Raw genomic sequence first — 24,448 nt, forward strand, 5'->3', positions numbered from 1 at the left:
TAATAATGGTCTTTAGAAACAAGGATTATCTGTTGTTATTAAATAAATTACTGCTTGCCTTCGTGCACAGTTATACCTGTATCCACCAGAATTCCACAGAACCACTAAATCTAAGAAATACACTACAAGGTAATGCTGCACAATATGTTAGTTAGGTTTTAAAGACTAAAATGCTGCTTAACTGATACGGTCAGTGCCCCATAGAAAATGAGGGGTCTGAGGGCCTCGAGCATGTGTCTAGATGGAGCTAAAACCACCTTTAAATATTCTTTCTACGGGTGCAACTCCACCATTTGTACACTTGTGCTGACAGAAAACAGGAGATTCCTTGGGTAGGAGAGAGGAGAGGGTACCCATTCACAGGGAGCATCACACTGCTGGCAGCTCTACTTTGGTTTTGAGGACATGAAAAAAGGGAAATGAAATCATTCTAATTCGAGCAATTCTAATACAGTCCAGTATTCTGTCATTTCACTCTTGCCAGTAACCCCCCCAAAATGCAGTCTCCAACTATTAAACCCTTGTGCTGCTCTCCTTACCTTGCTAACTTGGTCTCCTGATATGAACTGAGCTGCTATAAGCAAGGACAGCATATGCTACAGATTTGAAAGGCCCAGGTGAAACATTCTGCTGATTTATTATTACACCTTTATATCATTATTAAAATGATTCATCTCGTTTCTAATTAAAGTCTATAAACATCATCTTGCCTTCAGATCATGATGTCTGTAACAACACTCTCCAGGGTATTTCAAAACTAAAGTTCTAATTGTGATACTTCCAAACCCCTCCAAATTTCTCTAAAATTATCTGCTCTTCATATAAGCCTTTTAGATCATGATCAGGCACACTCCTTAATTTTTTCTTCAGTAGGAGAGAAAATTTCCTTTATCTGTCACTGCAGAATACAGAATGTCTTTTACAAACCTAGATTCATTCTTGACGATTGGGAAATGTTTCCCACGTTCTCCAAAATAAAATACCAAAAATACCACAAACCAGTGCAACAACAAGATTTAGTTGAGAAGATATTAGTGTAATTGAGTGTTTGATCTTCATAGTAGAGATTCAGGCAGAAATACAGATGATACTCGGACAATTACCAAGATAAACAGCCAACAGTTAACCTTTGTTCTATCTAAACTTCTTAACACTGCCAAAACTCTATTAATCTGAGTATCATATTCTGTCTGTTCATTTTAACCTCTAAGAGAAATTTAACGGAGGCAACCAATACACCTTCTGAGGACAAAGAATAATAAATATATTTGAAAGAACATTCCATAGACTTATGCAGCTCAAATCTAATCGGCAAGATGAGGAATATGCAAAGCAACAAGTTTTTAATAATGATGCCATATTTCTCTAGAAGCACTTAACAGTGTTGTGTTGCTTGATTAATTGAGGTTAATAATCTAAAGAATCATATTAGCAACTTAAACAACTGCAAAAATACCATCTGATATGCCAAATATACTGTGATAGTGTGGAATGTATCTGCATAAAATCAAATCTGTTCAGCATGAAAGTTATTATTGGCTATTCAGTAGTTTGAGGTAAGCACATAATTTTACCCAAACTATCTTTAGCAATGGGTTCCACACAGCTGTTCTGTTCAGAGGAAAAATCTATCACATGAGAATGGAGCAGCATTAAGAGACTGCACATTTGACTGTCAACTCTGAACAAGTCGACCAGTAGGTACTTCACCCAAAAAGATCTATATTTGGGGTTTCCTTTTCTTATTTGGATGTGGTGGGGACAGGCAAAGATACAGAACTGGGGTTTTCCTGAAAAATGGTGGAAAGTGAAGAAGACAATAAAGAGGAATGCTGCTCTGAAGAGAGAGTACCAGGGCAAAACATGGGCAAAATGCATTCCTGGGTTTTAAAAGACGTTCAGTTTTCTGGAGAGAGAGTGGACAACTTGAGGATTAGCATCAGGTTTTTTAACTCATTTTTTTTTATTAAGAATTTTAATCCTCAAATACTTCCAGGAACAAAGAGATAATTGTTAAATTCCTTCACTGATCTCTCAGTTTCAGGCTTGGTGAAGGCATGTAGTGCTCCTGTTCATAAACCTGTTCCTGTTAAAGGAGTTAGAAGGACTACAGACCACAGACTGGAGGATTTAGGATGTCTCAGATCCAAGGTCCTCTATCCCGTGGTAGGGCACATAAAGAAGTTTGAACTTGGGGGTGTACACTATGTTTATAATGCAGAAACCATGACTAGTTAGGACTACATAACTCTGGCAAATAGCAATCCATGTGGATCAGACTGTAAATTCTTCTTCAAAGACAAACTGAAAGCAAATTAAATGTTTTACTCAATTACAATATGTATTGTTAAGATAACGTAACCCAGTTTATATAATTAAACGAGGAACTAGCAGTCTAGTAACTGGATTTATCTAATGAATCACATTAGAGACACTGAGAAACAGAATGATAATTTGTAAAGAAGCACAAACCACAAACTTTTATGATGAGTTTAAAACAAATTGACTTTAGTCTGCAGTTAAATGCTGCAGCCTACCTCCAGAACCACAATTCACTCTACAGTAGCTGTGATTCTTTCTGACATTGCAGTCTGCCTGGATCTTACTGCATGAGCCCATTTGCTTCACCCTCTTGAAACTTTTTAAACTGTTGTGTCTATCTCTAACACCACTGTACAGCCCCATGTAGGGACATGAAGGCAGAAACAGGCAGAAGACTTCTTGCTCAAGTGCCTTGTAAATCTAAATTTTTAAACTTTGTAAATACCAGCTATTGAAATATGTTGGAAACTTGTTACTAAAGTTTTCTTCTGTTTACCATTTCTCTACCAGAAACAATGTCAAATCATTTTATGTGTATATTTTTCACCAACATTTTTCAGAGGTTATTCAATGCTAATTGCTATCTCCTATTTTCTCATATGACATACACATTTGTCCTCTATTGTATAATAATGTAAATAAAAATGTTTAAAAGCAAATGTCTCATCTTGAGGAAGAACAGCTAGAACACCTGCAAATGAAATGCCTATAGGCAGAATTTATCAGAAAGTTGGATCAAATATGTGGCACTAAAATGAGAGAACAAGAGCAGCTTATATAGTTCTTTGCAATTAATTGATCAAATCTAAAAGAATAAAAACTTGACAATCAAAATAAAAGCAACAGTAACACAGACCTAGGAGACAGCCTGATACTTGTTTACAAATCGATCACATCAAAAGAGGCTCTAAATCAATCTTATAACCATGATTTATTTTGGATGAAAGAAAGAGTCAGACAACAGCAATATGTCATTCAGTTACCATGTACAGAGTTAGCTGGGTCTGAGTACAGCTAGCAAAGACTGCATGGTGACTTGCCTCCCTGGTGAGAACCAGTAAGTGTGTAAATAATTTCTAAGCACATGTTGAAGACAAATTGCTGGTGTGGAGCTTTAAAAGCTTTATGTGGAGCTTGAGAACGTTTAATAAAGAGAAGGTATAGGGGCAAGATTCATGCTGTGTTACTGGAGGTTAAGTATCAGCATCTAACAGCAGCATCCTCTTAACTCCTCTCAGTACTGAGCAGGGAAACAGAGAGGCAGGAGCTTAAATAATAGCATAGAGAATGGCACCAGAAAGATGAGTTTTCCTTCATTAGAAGCTCAAAAACTAAGGATGCTCTGGATACTAACAGAATGAAAGAAGGATTGGATATTGGAAATAAAAAGACACTATCTGAATTTCTATAGGGAGGACTAATGAAAGAAGACTATTCAGTTCAAGGGGGTGCACAGCTAAGGCTGGGGAATTGAAATGACAAAGTTTAAATGAGAATTCTCAGACAATATCTGGAAACTTATTGGAATACAACCAGCAAACATAACGTGAGAATCATAGAGAAGGTGATGTTATATACCTTTTTTTTTAAATAAACCCCAAATAAACAAACTCTATCAAGAAATACCAGTGGAATACAATTCTGTGATTAAACAAACAACCAAAAAAATCACCTCAAAACTCAAACAAAAACACCAAAACAAACAAACAACAAAAAAGCTTTTGTGAACGACCAAATCAAAACCATAAGAATAAAGGTAACATGGTTACTAAGAATAAAAGTGCTGCAAGGAAGAAAACACAAAAATGAAGGGAACTTTTGTCACTGCATCTCCCAAGTATATTTATAAAACATGTAAGCTAATAAATGACTCTTAAATTAAAATTTCAGACTACTTAGGTGATTGGATAATAGCAAACACATGAGATGAGAAGCAACTCCTGACTTTGTCCAGAGTAGTCTGCAAGACCTAATTCAAAATATTACTATCAAAGAACCACTCATTAACAATTTCCAAGGATTCATTAAACTTGCAGAAGCGGTAAAAAGACAAGAAATCCACCTCCCACTTTCAAAAAGTGGTATTAAGTAAGTGTGGAAAAAAATTCCAGAAACATCAGAAGAATCTGAAGGGAGATAAACAGGACAAAATCATATGGAGAATAAGAAGCTGAAGTTGTGTCCAGTTGAAGAATATGTAAAGAACAAAGTCTGGGAAAGGTATCTACAAAATCACAATAAAGAAGACTCTGGAAGTTTTTTGAGCTGTATACCATGTGCATAAAACCTCAGAATAAATAATTTTAAAACATCACACAGTAAATCTTTCAATGTTTTTGTAAAGTTGGTTGCTGGACAAACCAGCAACCTCCTGTAAAAGCAATCTCATATAACATATAGCAGAAAAGTGGTATAAACTGTTGGCTTCTTTGTGAATGTACCACATATACTTTAAGAAGGACACAAAAGAAAATCTTTCAGATTGAAATCTCAGTACAAGAGGTCCTAGAAAAATCAATAAACCAAATAGTAATATAAATACCCAGCATCAGATGGTACTTATATTCATGAGTCCTTATGAAACTCAAATATGAAACTTCTGAACTATTTATTATAATATGCAGTTTACTGCAAAATTAGAAGATAGTAAAGGTAACACCAACTCAAAAAACAGCTCCAGAGAAGATCATCAGGTTTTTATTGCAGAGAGAAGTCACCAGTGAAGTCCCAGAGGTTCTGGGACCTGACTGTTTAAGATATGAAGTTGTTATCTAGAAGAGAAGGTAAAAAAAGAGGATAAATTTTGCTGATGATACTAAGTTACTGAGCATAGTTGGAATAAACATGAACTTATGAACAGAAGAGAAAAAATGTAAATTTCACATACAAATGCTAAACTGTGAAGTAATTGTTGCCATTTACAAATACAAATCTTGATGTTAAAATAGACAGACTTATGAAGATGTTAACTGTTTTTGAAAATGTTAAATGTCTGCTCATGTTCTTTATGTTAAATTAACCAGCACAAGTAAATACTAGGTCTCATTACTTGACATAGTTTAAAAATAAATGTAAGGCAAGATCTTCAAAAGTCATTCCCAATTACTCATTACCATCCACTACTTTCACAAACATTAAAAGAGCTAGACACTGTAAATTAAAGACATCAAATCTGTTCTTGAAACATGGACAGCATGTCTCAGCTGTCCAGTCTCAGCTGCACAGCAAAATAAAAAGAGCCTCAATTTTCTCTCAGCTTGTTACTTCACTTCTCTTTACACATATAGGACGCCTATGCCTACATTTAAAGCTTTTCTTCCACTGTTACAGTCTTGTAATTAATTCCTATTTTTATATGCCTACATGAGTCTTCTTCATGTTGAGGAGTTATTTTCATGAAGTTAATGTATATGTAATCCATTTCTTTCATTTTTCTCTACAGTGTTTGTTTTGGGCTGTTTATCTTTGCAATTTTTCCAATTATTGAAAAATAGAATTAAAAAGTTTCAATATAACACATCAAATTCCCTCCTCCATGAAAAAAAGCTTTGTGAAACATTGCGCATGTCAGTTACTCACAACATATATAAACTTATAATTGTATATGAACTTTTACCTCAACACAGGTTTTCATCCCTGAGGCAGCAGCATAGTGCAAAGGTGTATTTTTTTTGTTATCAACTGCATCAATGGCTGCTCGTTCATATTGCCCCTCATCCAGCTTTGCTCCCTTCCACTTCAGGATCATTTGCAGACAATCAGCTCTTCTGCAGTCGTCTTCTGAGGGTCGTGTCAGGCGGGGATGGAGAGCTCCCTCTGAGATCATGATCTGAGGTCCCATACACAGTAAGTGCATAGATGTCTCATTGTGCACATTCCTTTTATTTGGGTTACCATCTCGAACAAAAAGGAAAGTTCTGCAACAGGGAAAAAAACCAGAAGAAAACTAATTAGCACACAATTCCATTCATTTCCTTGAAGTGGGAATGGTGGATTATGACAACTCTCCTTGCAAAGATTTTGATTAGCCAGCTACTGACAAATGTTCTTTAACAGAGAATTACTACTGGACAGCTCTCCTCCATTTCTCTTAGGAGTCAAGAGCCAAGATCTGGATAAATTATTGAAATATCACTAAGTACCATATACATCACTAAGTACTCATATACTTTGTCAGTGTATGAGAAAGTTTATTCTACAATTCTGTGTTGCATTGTAATAAATGTTATTAAGGCATAAGATTGATGAAATAGTTACTTTATTTCTTCTCCTCTGTCCTCAATAGTAGTGCATTTGGTAGTTTGCAAATAGGTAATGACAGAGCAATTTGTTAAAAATTCATTCTCCTTCGCTGTATCTTTAGTCAGATGTAGATGCAGCACTTACTACCTCTTAAAATATTGTAAATACTATTCCTGCCAGCACTGCATGCATTGAGGAATAATTCTTGACTTTTTCAATACAGAAGTGCAACATAATGCAAACTTTCCCCTATACAGATGACAGAAGCTGACAAGAATTTAAATATTCTCTTGAATGCTTTAGAGGCAGTTCAAAGTCAACAACATTACCAGCAAAAACAAATCACCCTAGGAATGAAAGGGGAACAACAGGCTGATTCTTAGAATCACAGCTCTGAATCCTAACAACACCTGAGGCAACACAGCTCCCTTGCTGCTTCTTGCCAGCAAGGATTATAGAAGTTACAATCCAGACCTGAAATGGAAGAACCAAGACAAATCATACAAGCCCCGTGCATCCGTACATGCTTTAGCCTTTTGAGGTATACTAAAACATTTTTTTCTTAAGGGAGAGTAAATGGCAGAAAGGAAAAATCACCTCACTGAAGGACTGGGGTCAGAGAGACAGCAGTGGTGAAAGAACTCTGTGTGAAAGGAGGAAGAACAGGTATTGTTCCCTCAGGTTCCCAGAAAGGTAATACCAGGCTAAATCTGAAGCATGGCACATGCATTCAAGGAGTCACTGCAGAAATGCCAGCTCTATTCTCATAAACCCCCTCACACATAAAGCCCGCACAAATCACTGTGTGTCTCCTCTCCAGGCTGTTCCCTGACTCCAAACAGTTTGCAAATATGAAAAAACCCCAGTTATTCTGGAACCCCATTAAGTTAGTGCAGGAGACCAGGTTCCACCCTCCCTGACCACACCCCTAAGGCTAATGAAAACCAGTTTCAATCACTTTCAGGCAGCTCTGCCACCTAAAAGAGGTGCTGCCTACCTACAAAATCAGACACTATTGCTCTTGGTGAACAGATGTGAGAAGAACATGACAAACTTACCCAATCTGACCAAAAAACAAGTTATTTACCTCAGTTATTGCCTTATGTTACAGTTACAAGTCTAAATGCCATCTCCTCATTTTTTTGTTGTCCCTGAATACAATACCAGCTTTCTCTCTCTCAGAGTTCACTCATGCTTTGTGCAGGACAAAGAATAATCTTGAAACTATTTTATTAATAAAGGAAGAGGCTGTACAGGGTAGACAGGAATTTCCCTTTCAGCTATTGTTGAAAATAGTCTGCACAAGTATTTCAGAAAAAAAATAGGCACAGATGATCTGGTCTTGCAATGGAAGAATGTCTTGATAGCTGTTTGGTCAGTCAGATTTCTGTCCTTTCTTCCTCCTGAAAATCTCTGAGTGATTTGAATTTAAAATAAAGCTTCTTATTAAAACACCATGCTTTTAAATATGTGGCAACAAAGTATTCAGAGGAAAACACAAAACAGTCTCCTCTATGTTGCCCTGTTTTGGCAGCAGAAAATGTTCCTTAGAGAAATCCTCTTTCATTCCATGATAGCTGACATGATAGATGCATTTATTAGGAAATATGAATATGCCAAACTTGAGATTAAAGATCTTGTCAAAAAAAGTCACAGCATATTTTGTTTGCTTGAGGTTTTTTGTTTGTTTTCAGAGGGAAGGGATTTAGCTAGACAGCCAAAACGCTTCAGAGCCAATTACATGAAATGATAAGACTAACCAGTATCAAACACTACCAAAAGTGAATCTACTACTTGTAATTAGCTTTACATGGTATGAAACTAGGGACAGAAAGAAAGTAGAGGAAGGACGGTGGGAAAGTCAGAGACAAAAAGAGAGAAATGGAAAGGAGAGAGAGAAGATGGGGACAAGAAGAAAAATTCTACAGAGGCACTTAGATAAATTCTATAGAGGTGCTGAGCTGATATGATCAGCTCTTCAGCATAAGGCCAAGCCAAACCTGAAAAGCCCAGCCAAACCCATGACTTAAAGTTCAGAGATGACTAGCATCCAAAAATGGGCAAATTAATACATTTTACAGCCACAAATTCATTACTCATCAAGGCTCCATTTTTAACACTGGTATTTGGTGCATAAGACTTTCACAGAGCAGTGCTATAGATCCCTGCAATTTGGCTCATAACTTCAGAGGTATAAGAAGCTAAATTTTGCCTGGAGATGTACTGACAGAGTGAAAATATGCATTGCCTATGGGAAATATCACTTAACCACAAGGCAGACAGACTTTACTCTAGTTGCAGTTTCCAGATTTTGCTTCAATCTGTAGCACTTTGCAGAATCCAAACTTGAGGTGACAAAGGCATCCTAAAAGTGTTGAAAAAGTGACAAAAAGGAAAGGGCTGTAACATTCACACCTACTACTATCTGTATTTGCAAAAAAGCAGCAAGGAACTCAAGATCACAAGGCTGGGAACTAGAATAATAAACAACTGGGACATGTCCTCACTTTGGGAAACTAACAACAGAACTAATTTTCACGTTTTGATAAAATCTTTCATGTTTGGGGCATGAACCACCCTATTTACAATTTCTTTCTCTCTCTAAACAATTGCTATCTATATTTTAGCTATATATAGATACACATTGCTGGAACTACATGGTCTTTAAGATCTCTTCCAACCCAAACCATTCTGTGATTCTATGCCCTATTTGTATGCACAAAAACACACAAAAATTTACCCATATGTGGAAAAACAAAACAAAAATTAAAAACTGGTATAAAATGAAATGATAAAACTAGTTCTGACAGCTGGAGGCTAAAGTGTGTCTGAATATGCTCAAAGACAGTGAAAGTAACAATTTTTGAAAGCAAAGCACTTATACTGTATAAAGTACAGAGAAAATTGCACTGTTGCTTTCAACAAGACAAGGCAGGCAGTAGAAGAAGATGAGCTGCAGCAACAGGATAAACTGCACAGGATTCCCTTTCACAACATCCCATCTACTCTTGGCTTAGACAACCCTTGTAGGTAAAACTCGCTAAAGAATTTACACTGCAAACTCTAGTTCAGGCATGAACCTAAAGCTCCCAGCTTTAAGAGAAGTATATGTATTAACAGAAGAATTTTAAGAGCATTAATAGAAGTATGGGTAAGCCATGAGTTACAACAACATATATACGACTCAAGTCATGCTACCCACTAATTTAAAACTCATTTGCAATGAATTAATTCATACAATTACTGAATCATTCAGCTTTCAGCACAGTAGGCCAATACTGATGCATTCAACCTTGAATAACTATGAGAAGTACTTTTCACTAAAAGTACTTTCCTCTCAAATACAGTACAAGAAAACAATCACAGTGTACTAGTAACTACTTGAAGAAATCTTTTTAGTCATTACTGTTTTAAATAATTTCGTGAGAGTATTGTTTTTTACCTGATGTTGAAAGCCACATCTAATAAATATAATTATTGGTATTTTTATTCATTATACTGTGCTAGAAAATTATTAGTACTTAAAAGTTTCTTCTCTGTTTCACTAAGATTCTTAAGCATTTCTTACATTAATCTTTACATTTGTTATACTGCAGGCCAAAGAAAAATTATGCTTTATTTATGGTTCCTATGCCTGTTAGGAGGAACAGCAGCACCAAAACAGATTAAACAATTCCCAATGCAAAAACGTATCAATTACATCTGTAAGTTTATTGTAACCAGAACACTACTGTTTTTATTTATGAATTACTTAAGTTTGGCATTCCCTTGGACTGTCAGGAATACTGTCTCCAAGACCTCATGTCTCTTCTGGCTTTTATTTCAATATTCTGAGTGGGATTTCAAAAGAAATAGAGCTGAATGCCAAATCAGAAGTGGCTTCCACTGAAGCTGGCTGCTTACCAGCAGCTTTTGTGACAGTCTTCTGTATAGCAAAATCTGTGTGATTTGCATCTCTGTCTCTGGCCCTTTCTTATATACATCTCCTGATGGCTAGAACCAATTCCCAAACATAGGTGCCATCCTTCCAGCCCTGACTCCAAATCCTTCCTTTGAACATAGATTTTTTTCTGAGACATCCATACAGATTTCACTTCTCACATAACTGTGAACTATTATTTTTAGATTGGTCTCAAACAAATGTGAGATGAAATAATAAACATGAAACTACCAACAAGTGTGTTCATTGTCACCTAAACACAGAGATTTGTATTTCTGCACGGGACAACTATCTTTATATCAGTTTGTAAATGACATGGCAGTGTATGATATCTAGTGTCAATATTATTTATATAGCAATAATGGAGAAATTACACAGTGAATACTATCAAGCTTTGCATCATTTCTATTTCTTAAAAACCATAAATGTATTATAGAAATTGTCTCATCTTTATCTTTCCCTCCACAAAAATGTTTCAATTTGCATGCCGCTTTATCTTTAATGCCACTAGTTTTTATTTCCCTTACATGTCCCAATGATATTAACTTTATTACATTAAATTGAAAATAAAAAAGTGTGAATTTAAAAAAGTCAAACCATCCACGATCCGTACCTTGGCCAAAAGGAAAACTGCGCCTACATACAATGTCACTGAATATTTTGCTTGTATTTTGCATGTAGATATAAAAAATAGTGAGTTATTTCGCAAAAATTTGAGCCAACAGATCTCTCTGGTGAGGAAGCCAGGTGTGCCTCTAACCCCAGGGTGAAGTGAAGCCATTTGACACAATGATTTGGTATTTACCAATCAACTCCCAGAATAACAAACTCTACCTGGCAACAAAATTAGCTGAAATAAAGATGTGGTCATTCTGGTTGGCAAGGATCAAAGCTGCATTCCTCTATAACCCAAATAAAATTTTACTTTGCCTGTGGTAAAATGTTCATGATGGCTCTACTAAGGAGAACAGACAACACAGCATAAGAAATCTTTAATAGTGTACTGCATTAATAGATCTCATTTCACCAATCACTAACAAAGCAGCCTTACTCATCAATGTGTGATTTCCACTCAGGAAAGGAAAATTCGAACCATTTCCTCTGGGTGCAAAAAACTGGAGAGCAAAGGCTGTGCTGTGAGCAACAAGCTCATAAGAATCATGTATCTTTAACCTACTAAGGTTAAAATAATCAGAAGTCCGATAGAAAAAAAGTCAGCTTTAAGACATGAAAACACAGCAGCTGACTGGCTTTTGATCTTTGCTTGTAGGTCAGACTACGATTGGGATAAGGTCTACTCCCGGTTTTGCATTTTGTGAGGCAGTCATGAGGAACACCAGGGAAGATACCTTGGGAGGCTACACACATCTATTCAATGAGAACTGCATTTCACTGAGATTTTGAACTTTAGGGAAAGAAAAACAAGGAAGTCAGCCAGACAAAGGGCTGAGTTTTCCAGCCTGCTTTATTGTACTTTAGAACACATTGCCCAACTGGGTGGCAGCCTTTGAGGAACATAGAAAATGCTACTGCTGCTACATGACATCTGTAGCTGCTCCTCTAAGTGTCTCCTCTGGTTTTTTCTGCCTTTGGCAGTTTACTCCAGGATTCCATCCCAGTAAAAATTTGATCACTTTTAAAGGCTTCCTATCTTTACTGTTTGTCCATCATCTTGACTGCATTTTAGACTATAATGAAAATGACCTTATAAATGACTATTTTCTACCACCCAGTCAGATGCTTTGCTATTGAAATCAGGGGCACTTCAATTCACTTGGTCCTCTTGCTTCTTTATAAACATGCCCACAAAGCCCTGTGAGATCATATTCTTCATTTTTTATTCTCCTTCATCTAATCAAGAGCTCCCTTCAGTATTTCATATTCCAAGGAATTTGAAAGGTGACCAAGACTCAACCACACAAAACAACTAATCTAGAAAGGACCTTACAGAACCAATTCAGCAGCTGAGGGAAATGACAACAAAGCAATTGGATAAACACCAATGCTCCCACCTGGACAGATCCAAACACTGCACAAATCACTCACCACACACCACAAAAGGAAAACACTTAACACTATACCACAAGCAGTATCTCCCACAAGTACATTCCTGTCTCATACTATAAAACTGTTAAAGTGTTCAATTTACAACTTTGCAGGTGCTTTCAGCTTTACATTTAGTGTAATGTAGGATGAGATTCATCTTCTCAGCTCTAGTGACCTACAGTGCAGACAACAGCTGATCCAGTTCCCTTCAATTCCCTTTAAATCAATGGGATGAAACAGGCCCTTCTGACACATACTTAATTTAAAATACTTTATAGTCACCTTCACCATACATGAATTGTTCTTTTGCTTTTACTAATTATTCTGACTAGATTTATTATCTATGTCTATACTGACTATAAAGGAGACCTAGTATGAACATTTCCAGTGGAGGCATCCTTATTTTTTTGAATAAAATTAATTTAAACAGTTGTACATTTGAAATCGTTATCTATGTAATTGTTGATAATTAAAAACAAGCTTGCTTTCTGTCGCTCAATGTGAATAATCTAGACAATGACATTCTAATAAATTACTCCAATGAATAATTTAGGTCTATTTGGATCTCAAAGTTTAAATATTTACAGACCTTCTGTCTGTCAAAACAATGATGAACCCTCTTTTTAATTTCTTTGATTTTCTTTTTTCCAGAAAAAAACATCGAAAATTCAGAGCAGATTCAACCCTGTCAGAAAACAAGCATTCAGAAACCTATCAGAAAACCTCTCAGAACCTATCAGAAAACTACAGCACTTCTCTAACGTCAGATGACCTGCAAAGAATAGGGTTTTCATCAATACTTTTCCTTAACATACATTTTTGCAGCATAAAAATCCTCTAATACCCTCTAAACTTCACAGAAATCTTGTTTTAAAAAACAGTCTACACACATGTCCTTCAAAATAATCCAGAGCAAATTTTCAGCATGACTGCAAATAGATGAAAAGCCAACAAAATCTGGCATGGGAAGAGACATTCCTGAATGTGCTGTGACGAATGCAACATTCCCTCTGGACCCCTCTGGGGTCAACAAGTTTTCTGGCAAATTCACCCTTCCTAGCATACTGGCAATATCAACATACTTTTTTTGATCGCATTACAATTGCTTGGACCAGTCCTTATTGAAACCTCTTAAACAGCCAGAAGCAAAGGGGACTGTGGCTGAAATTCCAAGAGATGCATATTTAGTTCAGCCTAGAGGAAACCACCACTATTCTGATGTTCTTTGTTGTCATTCTTCTGAAGTGAAATATACGCCCCAAATTACAGCAGTGAAACAAGAGGTATTTCCTATGAACAAATCCCAGGCACATTTACCAATGTTTCTCTCTGACTGGCTTAGCTATGCCTTCACTGCCAGAGCTGCTTTACCACTATTACTGAAAGCAGACATCAAGAATGCTAAAAGAAGTGTGTTTGGGTTTGATTTTTTTTTCCTTTAGTTTCAGCAATCACCTCAACTTCCAGAATCTCTGTAACAAGAAAGTCTTGTTTTTCGTGTTCTAGGAAAAAATCAGCTTCATAAACCTGTCCTGTCTCTCCACAGTTCCATGTTTCTGTCATCTCCTCCTCCCCCCTCTTCAGGCCAGGACCAGCAGCAACTGCTACAATAATCCACTTTTGGCTGGAATACTCACAAAGTGCTCAGATATAGCAGTATGAAACACACAATGAGGAAAATCTGTCACTGATCCAAAAAGCTTCCCAGCAAAGCTGCAAAACTGAAAGTCACACCACATATATTGCAAAATGACAGTTTATCTAAAGGTTTTTTTTCCTTTCAACGTCAAACAAGTCCTCGTGATTTCCAGTCACTCCATCTCAACCAGCCTCTGGAAAGTCTGTCCTCTTGTCATAGCTCAGGAGTGGTTCACCAACAGCCAGACTCTAGTGAGTAACTTTCCACATTGATAGCAATTCTTTCAAACTAAGCAGTCAAATGGTTTAAACTGTACCTTAGGGGAAAAGGCACCTGAGGGCATTGGATATGCTTGGTCATCTGAAGACTGCATTTTCTAATGAAAAAGTGTTTCCAGTATGCTTTGTCTGTAATTTTTTTATACATATTTAGGGAATGAGATTTAAACTATCTTCTTGAATATGAATCTTCTGTCAAGACCTTAATTCATAGGGAGACACGGCAAATGTTTGAAGCGGAATGAGACCAATGTGGATGTTTTAAAGCTCTCAAAATCCGTATGTGGGGTGCTTCCTGAACTGCTCCGGTGTGGGTTCTTCCACAGGGTACAGTCCTTCAGAAACACACAGCTGCAGTGTGGGTCTCCCACAGGGTCACAGGTCCTGCCAGAAATCCTGCTGCTGTGGGCTCCTCTCCACAGGCTGTGCAGCCCCTGCCAGGAGCCTGATCTGGAATGGGCTCTCCATGGGCTGCAGGCTCCTTCAGGGCACATCCACCTGTTCTGGTGTGGGGTCCTCTGGGGGCTCAGGGTGGATCTCTGCTCTAGGTGGACATCCAGGGGCTGTGGGAGGACATCCTGCCTCACCACCATCTGCACCAAGGGCTGCAGGGGAATCTCTGCTCCAGCGTCTGAAACACCTTCTCCTCCTCCTTCTCTGGCCTGGTGTCTCTGCAGGGCTGTTTCCCTCACACGTTTTTTTCACTCCTCTCTCAAAGATGCTGTGCAGCATTTTTCATCCTTTCCTCAGTACATGATCACAGAGGTCCCACCAGCATCACCAACAGTCTCAGCTTTGGCCGATGGCAGGGCTGGTTTGGAGCTGGCAGAAGCCAGTTGTGCCTGGTGTGGTGCACACCAATCTCTTCTCACAGATGCCACCTCCACAGCTCCCTGCTATCAAAACCTTGCCCCATGAACCCAGTAAATGCCCTTCTGCCAACCCCTCCTGACAGGTGTCACAGCTGGGGGCTGAGGGTTATCCTGTGACAGCCGTGGAGCAGGGGCTCCTCCCTCCTGATGAGCTTATTGGCCTGAGACAGGCTTTGAAAATTCTTGTTTGAGCTAATTAGCTGTGGTCAGCAATTTTGGGATTTTAAACATTAAATGCTATGTTAAAACAAACTGGTATGTCAGGTAAACATTATTCAGGGCTGCAGACCAAGTTATACATTAATGGAATGTCGACTATGTTCTGTTTTTTATTTCAACATTCCTAGTATACTAAAGTTTCCTATGATACTCATTAAAATGATCAAGAAACAATCCTAGCATTTTAACAAATTCTTGCTGAATCTTGTGAAATTAAGAGCAAATTTTCAAATTTTTACATCTTGATCCTGTTTCTGGGCTGTAAATGTTGGATGAAAAGTACAGCAGCCAGATGACTCAGATACTTGCTGCATAATTACTTTGCAGCTCGAAATCATTGAGAAATTTTTGTTGGCTTAAGTTTCTGCCAGTAGACTTCATGCTGGATTAAGCCCAGTTTGTCCAGGTTGGGAGTTTTGCTTTGCGACCCTTTCACCTCTTCTCCAGTTTCTTGTTTTGTTCCTTCTGAGATCACTGCAGCAGGATGTCCCCAACTCCCTTTCACTGCAAACTCGGCTTTCACTGTGCCTTTGGCCAGTCACACCACCCACACATGTGCTAACAGGGAATTTGTCCCTTTGTCTCAGCACTGCCAGATAGAATATTTCTAAACATCCCAGAGTATCTCTCTCAATGCATTCTGTAATGCAAAAGGTGTACCAACAACTGCATCACACTGCTCTATTTTGAGAAAATCTCACACAGTAAACTGTAAACACATGTCAGTTCATATCCACCTACAATAATACAAATCTCAGCCTGCAAAGAAAAACTGAATTATATGGTATGCATGCAAGTAAATGCTAGAGCTTGTAGTTAGTGTTGCTACAGATTCCTCAATATTTAAAATGTTTTATGAAGAGACAATCATAAATGTTATACTACTATGGACATCTCATAATTGTAAATTTCTCTCAAAATACAAAGAGATTAAAATTAATTTATTTTTAGGTACTGAACTTTATCAGTAAATCAAAGCATTCCTTTTAATAATCAGCCCATTTAACCCCTGCCATATCCAGCACTTTCTGCATCAAAAGGAAGTGGCTTAACTCCAAAGCACTTGTGCCCTTTCTGTTGTCAACTTAGCAAATAGACACACTGTAAGGCTTATATTTATTCACTTTTACTACCCTGATTAGATAAAAAGGCTACATTTATGTGCAGCACATCTTAAAGAGAAGCCCTTAGAAAGACATCAGAAAAGTTAATAGTAAAAAAACTTTATTATTATATATCAGTAAAAAAGTATTCCTCACAAGTGTTAGAATTTTAACAGTCTGGGTTTTCAGAACCAGACTCCAGCAGATAAAGGCACCTACCCGATGTTTAGGGACAAAAAATGTACTACAAACCCTTGACTCAAACAAGGCAAAAGAATGATTCTTTTGATCATTAGTTTGCAATGTGTGCAAAAAAAATCTTGTCCTTGTGAGTCTTAGATGTTGAAGGTCCTATGCAGCTAGTAGCAAAATGGCATTTCTAAAAGACTTCTTTTAAAAAATACAAAGCAGTTGAGATCCCATCATAATGATACAACATGAATTAACTAATGCACTGCTCAGAAGTCAGTAATTATGACTATTTCTTTACATATGTGCAAGTTCATGTATCCTTATTGTCTGAATGAGGCTGTAGTTTCTTAAGAGCTATTTTCTTGAGAGAAATAACCTGAAAATCTCAGAGGAAAAAAAATCATATGAAAAGTGTAAGTAAAAACTGGACACTACTATAAATTCATTTTAGTTAACTTTTCATAATTCAAGAATAAGGAATGGGGGAAAACAAATAAGTGTCAGTGATGAAATGAAAACATCAAATTAAGAATAGAAATATGGAATACATAGGGAAGAAAAGAAAAATATGTAGCCAAAACTGAGGGAAATGAGAAATTATAAAGTAAAAACTGGTTAGATGGAGCAATGTCTACCTGGTACTACCTTCGCAAAATACTAGATGAGAACAGCTTGTGCTTGCAATGTCTGGATATTGGCAAGATGTTAATCTTTAATTGATCTTAGAGCACTGACAAAAATATGAAAGAATGAAAATAGCTAATATTAGGGATTCCTGTCCATGTTATTGACTGCAGCAATAATAAACTTTATCAAGGTATTAATGTTCACCGTTATTATCCAACACAAAAAATAAAAGCTGCCTGAATAACACAAGAATAAATATATATTGTACCACCTAGAAGTAGCTACAATCACTGTGGTATCCACAGCTTTGCAAATAGATTATTTAAAGACAGGAAAACACATCAAGAATGGTGGAACATTCACTATTTTCAAAGAACCATGGTATAGAAGCCTTCAGGAAGCAAGTTAAAACTGTCCCAGACTAATGTTCCAAGAAAGGAACAGACACTGAAATAAAATTAAAGACTGTTGTGTCAGCCTGTGATTACAGACTAATTTGCATGTTTTTTATTACTGCTCAAACTTGTTGCAAATTCCGTCTTTGCAACACACACATGCACATATCTGTGTCCACCTATGCACATCAGGTGTTTATAACCTGACACTCTTGCATTTGCTAGGTCAGTTTTTCACACCCAATCCAAATCTCAAATGCTGCTTACCCCAGGATACGATTCATTCCATGCCTCGCAGCATAATGGAGCGGAGTATTGTGCTGGTACGTTTCTCCATAAGAAGTATTTGGGTCAAGAGTTTCTTTGAGTTGAGGGTTGCTCTCATAGATTTGGCAGGCCAAGTTTTCATCTCCATTTATAAGAGCTTTGCGGAATTTGGTGGTTGTATTTCCCATGTTGCTATCCTAGCTATCAATGGCACTTCTTCCTTTCCCCTTCATCCACTTGTGGTACGGTTCTGTAACATGCTTCACAGCCTAAAAAAGACAAACAATATTCCTGTTATTCTCTAAAATACTCTTTCCTAGATGAAAAGAAAAAATGCAGAGCTACAGCACTTTAAATAGGCAGGTGAAGAAGTACATAGTACATAAACTCTCCTCATGAATTGCTGAAATCTTTCCAGGTAAATGCACACAAATTCCCAATTCTTCACAGATCATTTCCCTGATAAACTGGATGTCCCTCCCTCTGCAAATATCTTCACTACCTATACTCTTTAAACATACGCAAAATAAATGGCTAGTATCAACCTGCATTAGAAGACTGGCATGAACACTGAATTTCCATTAATGAGAAATAAACAAAAAAATAGACATTACTTCAAAACCAGAATAGATCTAAAGCAAATTTCTTACACAAGGAAGAAAAATTCTTCAAAAACGTGCAATAAAGCAGACATCAGTTTAACTTTTAGTTAAAGAAAATAATTTTAAAATATGTGTGAAGCACCTGAGCTTGTGTAGGTGGGTGTACACAGCACCCTTCTGTGCCAGTAAGATGAATGCTGATGAACATAGAAATCATCACAGCCCCATCTTAACAGCTCTGCTAAGCAGACTCCTTTAAACACCTACCCCCTGACATTTAGATCTACAATGAATGGGTCCACACCACACCACTTGTACTGGCACAAACCACCTGCACCTTACAGTACTTCAAAGTACTTTCCAGCTGCTGTGCCCCTCAGCCCCTCACCTTTACCTCATGGAGGCAACCAGCAGATTGAGCTGCAAAAAGGGCAGAGAGAGCATCTGTGCTCATGACACGGGACAGCAGGAGCGTATCCAGATGTGCAGATGGAAAGAGCACGCGTTGATTTATGTCAGGGGACGGGCAGAGGCGTCAGCACCGGCTGTGGCTGGTAGCACAGTGAACCTTCCAGGGGGTCTTTTTTGTGCATGAGTCATCCCATCCACACTGCTCCATGCCAGACCTTTCACCCCACAAAGCACACACAGGCAGCCAAATATGCCAGGCACAGCAAGTTAGGGGATTGAGACTGTGTTGTGCACATAAAATCAGACAGGGCAGGAGCTGCCCAGTACCTTATAGTCACCTTGTTGGGACTATTTCAAAGCTACTATTTCTACATTGGCTTTCCAACACAGTTACTGGTGCCCCTCCAGCCTTGTAACCAGATGAAACAGAGGAATCCAGAATTGGATGAGCTGCAGAGAATCCAAGGGAATCAGGATGTGGACAAAATTCACACCAAAAGCAGTTGAGGAAACCTGGTGAACAGCAGCAGTGACACACTTTTGTTTTCCAGAGCTATTGTCACCAGCTGTCTCACCAGCTAATCTCATCAGTGTGGTCAGGTCTGTTCTAGGAGGGAGGTGGCCTTGGTGGCCTTTGCTTTAACCCTTTTTCCTACAAATTTGTGCTAAGACAGCCCTTATTTTGAGCTGTTGTGAGGTAACAGTGACACTGCTGTATCAGCTGCCTCCATGTACTAAACGTGTTGTCTGAGACCAGAGTTACCTAAAGCAGAACCAAGCAGGCACTCATCCAACAGCAAATGGGCATGCTTCATATATCTAGTTATATACACAACGCAAAACCTAGATTATTCAATCACACTACAGATTCTGCAGCATTTTGTATCCTTCTGACATTGATATATTTTAAAATATAAACATGCAGATATAATATTTATATTCTTCAAGAAAGTCACTGCATGTTCACATTACTATGTCATTGCTCTCAGTGCCAGTAGTTAATGTGTTTTCAGATGCAAAACGAGTTGCATTACTCTAAATACTTGGTAGTTTCAGGCTTTAGTCTATGAACTCTTTAGAGTATGAAGAAAAGTTCTACCCTCTTTTCAGTCAACCAGCAGTTCATATTACATTCAACAGACAGGATCTCAAAAATAGCTTGAAAGAATGATTTTCACTGAAGTTTAACAAGATTCGTTTTGGTATTATCTGTCAATCCCTATCTACCACCAGTAGCTCTCAAGACTATAAACTAAATTAGATGAGAACAAATGCTTCAAAGATAACAGAATCGTCATGGAAATTGATAATGAAGATCCCACTAATGCCTGTAACACTAAGAGGAGCACAAATCATTTGAAATTAGAACGTAACAGCACCAATTTCCATGCATTTATTTCTGGAAAGTAGCACACAGATAACTTGCATCAGCTGCAGAACAGGCTGCCTCTTGCCCAAACTGGAACACTAAACAAACCTGGGTGGGGATGAATGAGAACACTTAGAGTGGAAGGAGACAAGATGATGCCCCCCCAGGCACTGAGAGAAATCTGGGACAGGGTGCTTCTGTTGAGATGTTGAAAGTGAGATCTGAATGGATTTAGGCAGGGGTATGAAAATGCATGGGAGAAGTGAGGGTCTCTGTGGGGTGAGCTGAAAAGCTCAAGTAATTTTTGTGAAGAAAAGGCAAAAATAATTATTTCTGTTGTACACTGAATAAACTTTATTTACTTTTGATGCAGTATGGATATATTAGAATGTTGTACTGTCATCAGCAATTACTAACATAAAAAATGTAGGCGCATTGCTTGAACTATTATGTACATTATCATATCATCCAGAAATTTTAGGAATATGCAGACTGCACCATGTAAGTCACTGAAAAAAGCAGTGACATCTGGCTTCTTTAAAAAAGCTTACAGCCTATGAGTCCAATAACAGGCTAAATATGACACAGACATGATGCAGAAAGGTGAATGAAATAAAAAGAGTAAAAATCCTGTGTAAAAGGACCAGACTCCAAAGGAAATGAATCTCAGTCCAAGGAAAGGGAGAATTTTAAGGCTTATGAGACAGAGCTATGATATGGCTTTGAAAACACACAAGTGAACTCCAACACAGAGCCAAGAATGAATGCAGAGGTATTGAAAATTTAGCAAAGGCTAATGCAAATATAGCCATCACATTATCAAAATAAAATGAAAGATGATAGAATGGGGATAGTCAATGAAGGCCCTTCAGGTGATGGCAAACAGCTTCTATTTGATATGATAGCAAGAAACTGATCTCTGGAAGAATGCAAGGAGTGAAGTGACAGGGTCAAAATTAAACCAGAAAACAATTCTCTACTTAAAACACGTGATATGATAAGCTATATTAATGCCTGTCACCCTCACATAGTATCCACAAGGTCTTTCATCTTTAGCACCACAACAGGCATTAGCCCTTTATGCTTTGGAAATTTGGTGGGCCACTGAATTGCAATTAAACAGATCAGCAAAAACAGAGAATGACGAGGGAGAAGCTGTCTCTGTACTCTGGCTCTAACAGTTGTCTCCCAGCATGTCTGGAAGTCCAGAAGAAACAAAAATGTGACAGCTGCTGCCTCTCTCAAGCTGCTGTAGTTGATGAGTGCCCTTCTGTAAAATATCCAAGAGTCACCCATTTGCGGTTGTCAGTTCATCTTGCAGCAAACAGCCCCACTGCATCTGCCACCAAAGCAACCTCTACCTCAACTAAAGGAGAAAAAGGACAAAATATCAGCTGATGCAACAAAATTCTGACCTGAGAATGGCTGAAAGGGGCCCAGTGTGATGCCTTTTAGTGTAGTTATCTTTCCATGAAGAGCTTCCAACCTGTTACATTCTCAGAGAACAGAAAGGCAATGAGCAAAGCTGCAACCAGGCATTCAGAGAAAGGAAACTTAGTTCTCTCCTTTGGCCTGTCATTTCATGTTTTTAGAGGTGAAGGGCATATAATACATACAGTTCCTCTGACCCAGGTGGCAGGGAAGAGGTCTGGAAGGTTATCAGCCAGTCAGCCTCAGAGACCTGGAGAGCTCCCGTGAGCTGAACTCAGGAGTTGCTACAGCAGTTCAGCAGCTCCTGGGCTCACACGGGCAGTGTGCAGTGTCAGTGGCACTGGCCTTGCTTCCCTCTTTGTATAAATACATTTAAAATCCTTAGGCTATTTTTAATGTCCACATCACTAGGTGGAAAAAATATGACCACACAAACATGATAATTTTCAAGTACTTTATCTAAATAAAATGAGATTTGAATAGAATTTTACAGGATAAATACAAGATTTTTTTTTTTTGGTAGGCAGATCTATTCACAGGCTCTTCAAGCTCTGTGCTAACAGAAAGACTGTATCATGGCCTTAACCATAACCTTATAACATCTATCATAACCACAAATATCATTTTACACCAAAGAACACAGGGAAAACTAAATGTAATGCTTGGAAAATATATCCCATAATATTTCTGAATTCCAAAAATCTACCACTTAATTCGAATTTTGAAAGTATATTTATTAATGTATTGCCAAATAGAAGTTCCAACCTAGTAAAACCCAAAACCCACCCTAAAGTTTAGGAAAGTTTCTTATAAACTCCATCAGGGCCATCACACTTTTCTGCTTTAGCAATAAACAGTAATTTCTATGGCTTATTAGCAACATTTTGTATCACAGCTCTATAAAAATTTAACAAAGAGACAGCCACTCTCATAGGAGCTTGAAGATTAAATAAGAGATGAAAAAAGAGTGGATAAAGCAAGACATGGGTAGAGCAAGGAAGCAATGAGATTCTGAGAGCAGTGTCACCAGCTGCCCAATTCCTATTGATTTTTCCATGGGCATCCTCACAGAAGTGAGTCTGAAGAAGAACAGCAATGACTTAATGGGATTTTAGGAGTTCCTCCTTTATAGGTGATTGCTAGAAATTTGTAAAAAAAAAGGTAAAATATTGTACAAGGGGGATCAGGTAAGTATTTTGGAAACATCATACGTCTAACACTCATCTAGGAACCACATATTGAATACACAAGTCTTTCATGAGATGGCATACCTTTCTCAATTTACATTTTAATTGCTTTAATACTGAAGCAGAATTTCTTACTGAATGTAGGACTAGCATGTGTTTATACAGCAGCTGTTCTAAACCTTGGGGAACCAAAAAAAGTAGACTGTACTACATCACACTGCTTAGAAAATCTATCAAAACCAGTAACTAAATACTCAGGTTTAACTATGAGAAGAAAATGCTATATATTTCTTGCACCAAAAAACCCTACTGTTTATATAATGAGCAAAGATCAGGATTGAAGCTAATAATAATTTGCAACTTTTTTTTAAAGGTAACACTTTGTAATTAGAGTTTAACTTTAAAAAGTTTAAGTACAATTGTAGTTTAAAAACCTTAAAAACTACTTCTTAAGCAGTCTGTCATGTAAACTATAAGAACATTCTTGTGGAAAAGCTAAGTGAGCCAAGATCAAAGTAAGGCTATGTAGCTCCTCATACTTAAATGTTAATATTATTTAAATAAAATACAGTAACAAAAATTAGTGTACATTACATGGCTTCTGAATCCTTCAAAAGACAAATGATAACAAATTAGTTATAGGAGAAGGCTAAAAAGATATCAAAACCACTTGTTTTTTAAAAGTACCTGGCTTTTGATCAAAGTGTGAAATACTTCAAAACTGTGTTCTAAAAACATCTTCTGTTTCAAGCACAGTTAGCTCAAAAGGTAGCTATTTTATTTGCTTTGGATACTGCAGTTAAACAGCTAATTTTTAAAAGCTGAGTTTTTAAAATGCTTACTGCAGAGTCTGTCCTACATTATAAATCATACTTTTTTGCAGAAGGGAATCACAAAAAATTTCATGGTTTAGGAGAAAGCCTGGTGACCTGTATGCTTAGGATGAGTATCACATTATGATGTTGGTAACTATAATCCTCACTTCTGGGACAGGCTAACACAAATGAGGCAAGTCAGAAGTTATGTTCACGAAGTCTCAGAATGCCAGGCTCTCTCCCAGAAACAAGCCCTGGTTAGTGTTCTTCTTCCTCTCCCCTCTACAAAAAGCAAAAAAAAAAAAACAACACCTCACTTTACCAAGAGGACAAAATTAAGGATGAAGCATTCAAATGCGTATACCTATCTTATGTATGGATGGCACAGATTCCTGTAATTGAGATGCAGCAGAAAAAGGCTAAATCTAATTTTTACATGTTTATAGTAAATATTAAGGGTTTGTGCAATTTTAATTAATTACAGATTGTTC

General features: G+C 37.5%; 1 protein-coding gene across 4 annotated transcripts in view; it reads right to left on the reverse strand.

The window, feature by feature from the left end:
* Positions 1 to 24,448, reverse strand: part of ANKIB1 (ankyrin repeat and IBR domain containing 1) — an 88,143-nt gene that overhangs the window by 37,327 nt on the left and 26,368 nt on the right. For all 4 annotated transcript variants that reach the window (XM_063412400.1, XM_063412410.1, XM_063412384.1 and 1 more), the window contains exons 2-3: positions 18,143 to 18,411; positions 5,939 to 6,239 (exon numbers count right to left, since the gene is read on the reverse strand). In XM_063412400.1, the coding sequence (XP_063268470.1) occupies positions 5,939 to 6,239; positions 18,143 to 18,330 (489 nt within the window). In that variant the 5' untranslated portion in view covers positions 18,331 to 18,411. The remainder of the gene's footprint in view (positions 1 to 5,938; positions 6,240 to 18,142; positions 18,412 to 24,448) is intronic.

Source organism: Prinia subflava, chromosome 1 (genome assembly GCF_021018805.1).
Source record: "Prinia subflava isolate CZ2003 ecotype Zambia chromosome 1, Cam_Psub_1.2, whole genome shotgun sequence".
In the NCBI taxonomy this organism is placed as follows: Eukaryota; Metazoa; Chordata; class Aves; order Passeriformes; family Cisticolidae; genus Prinia; species Prinia subflava.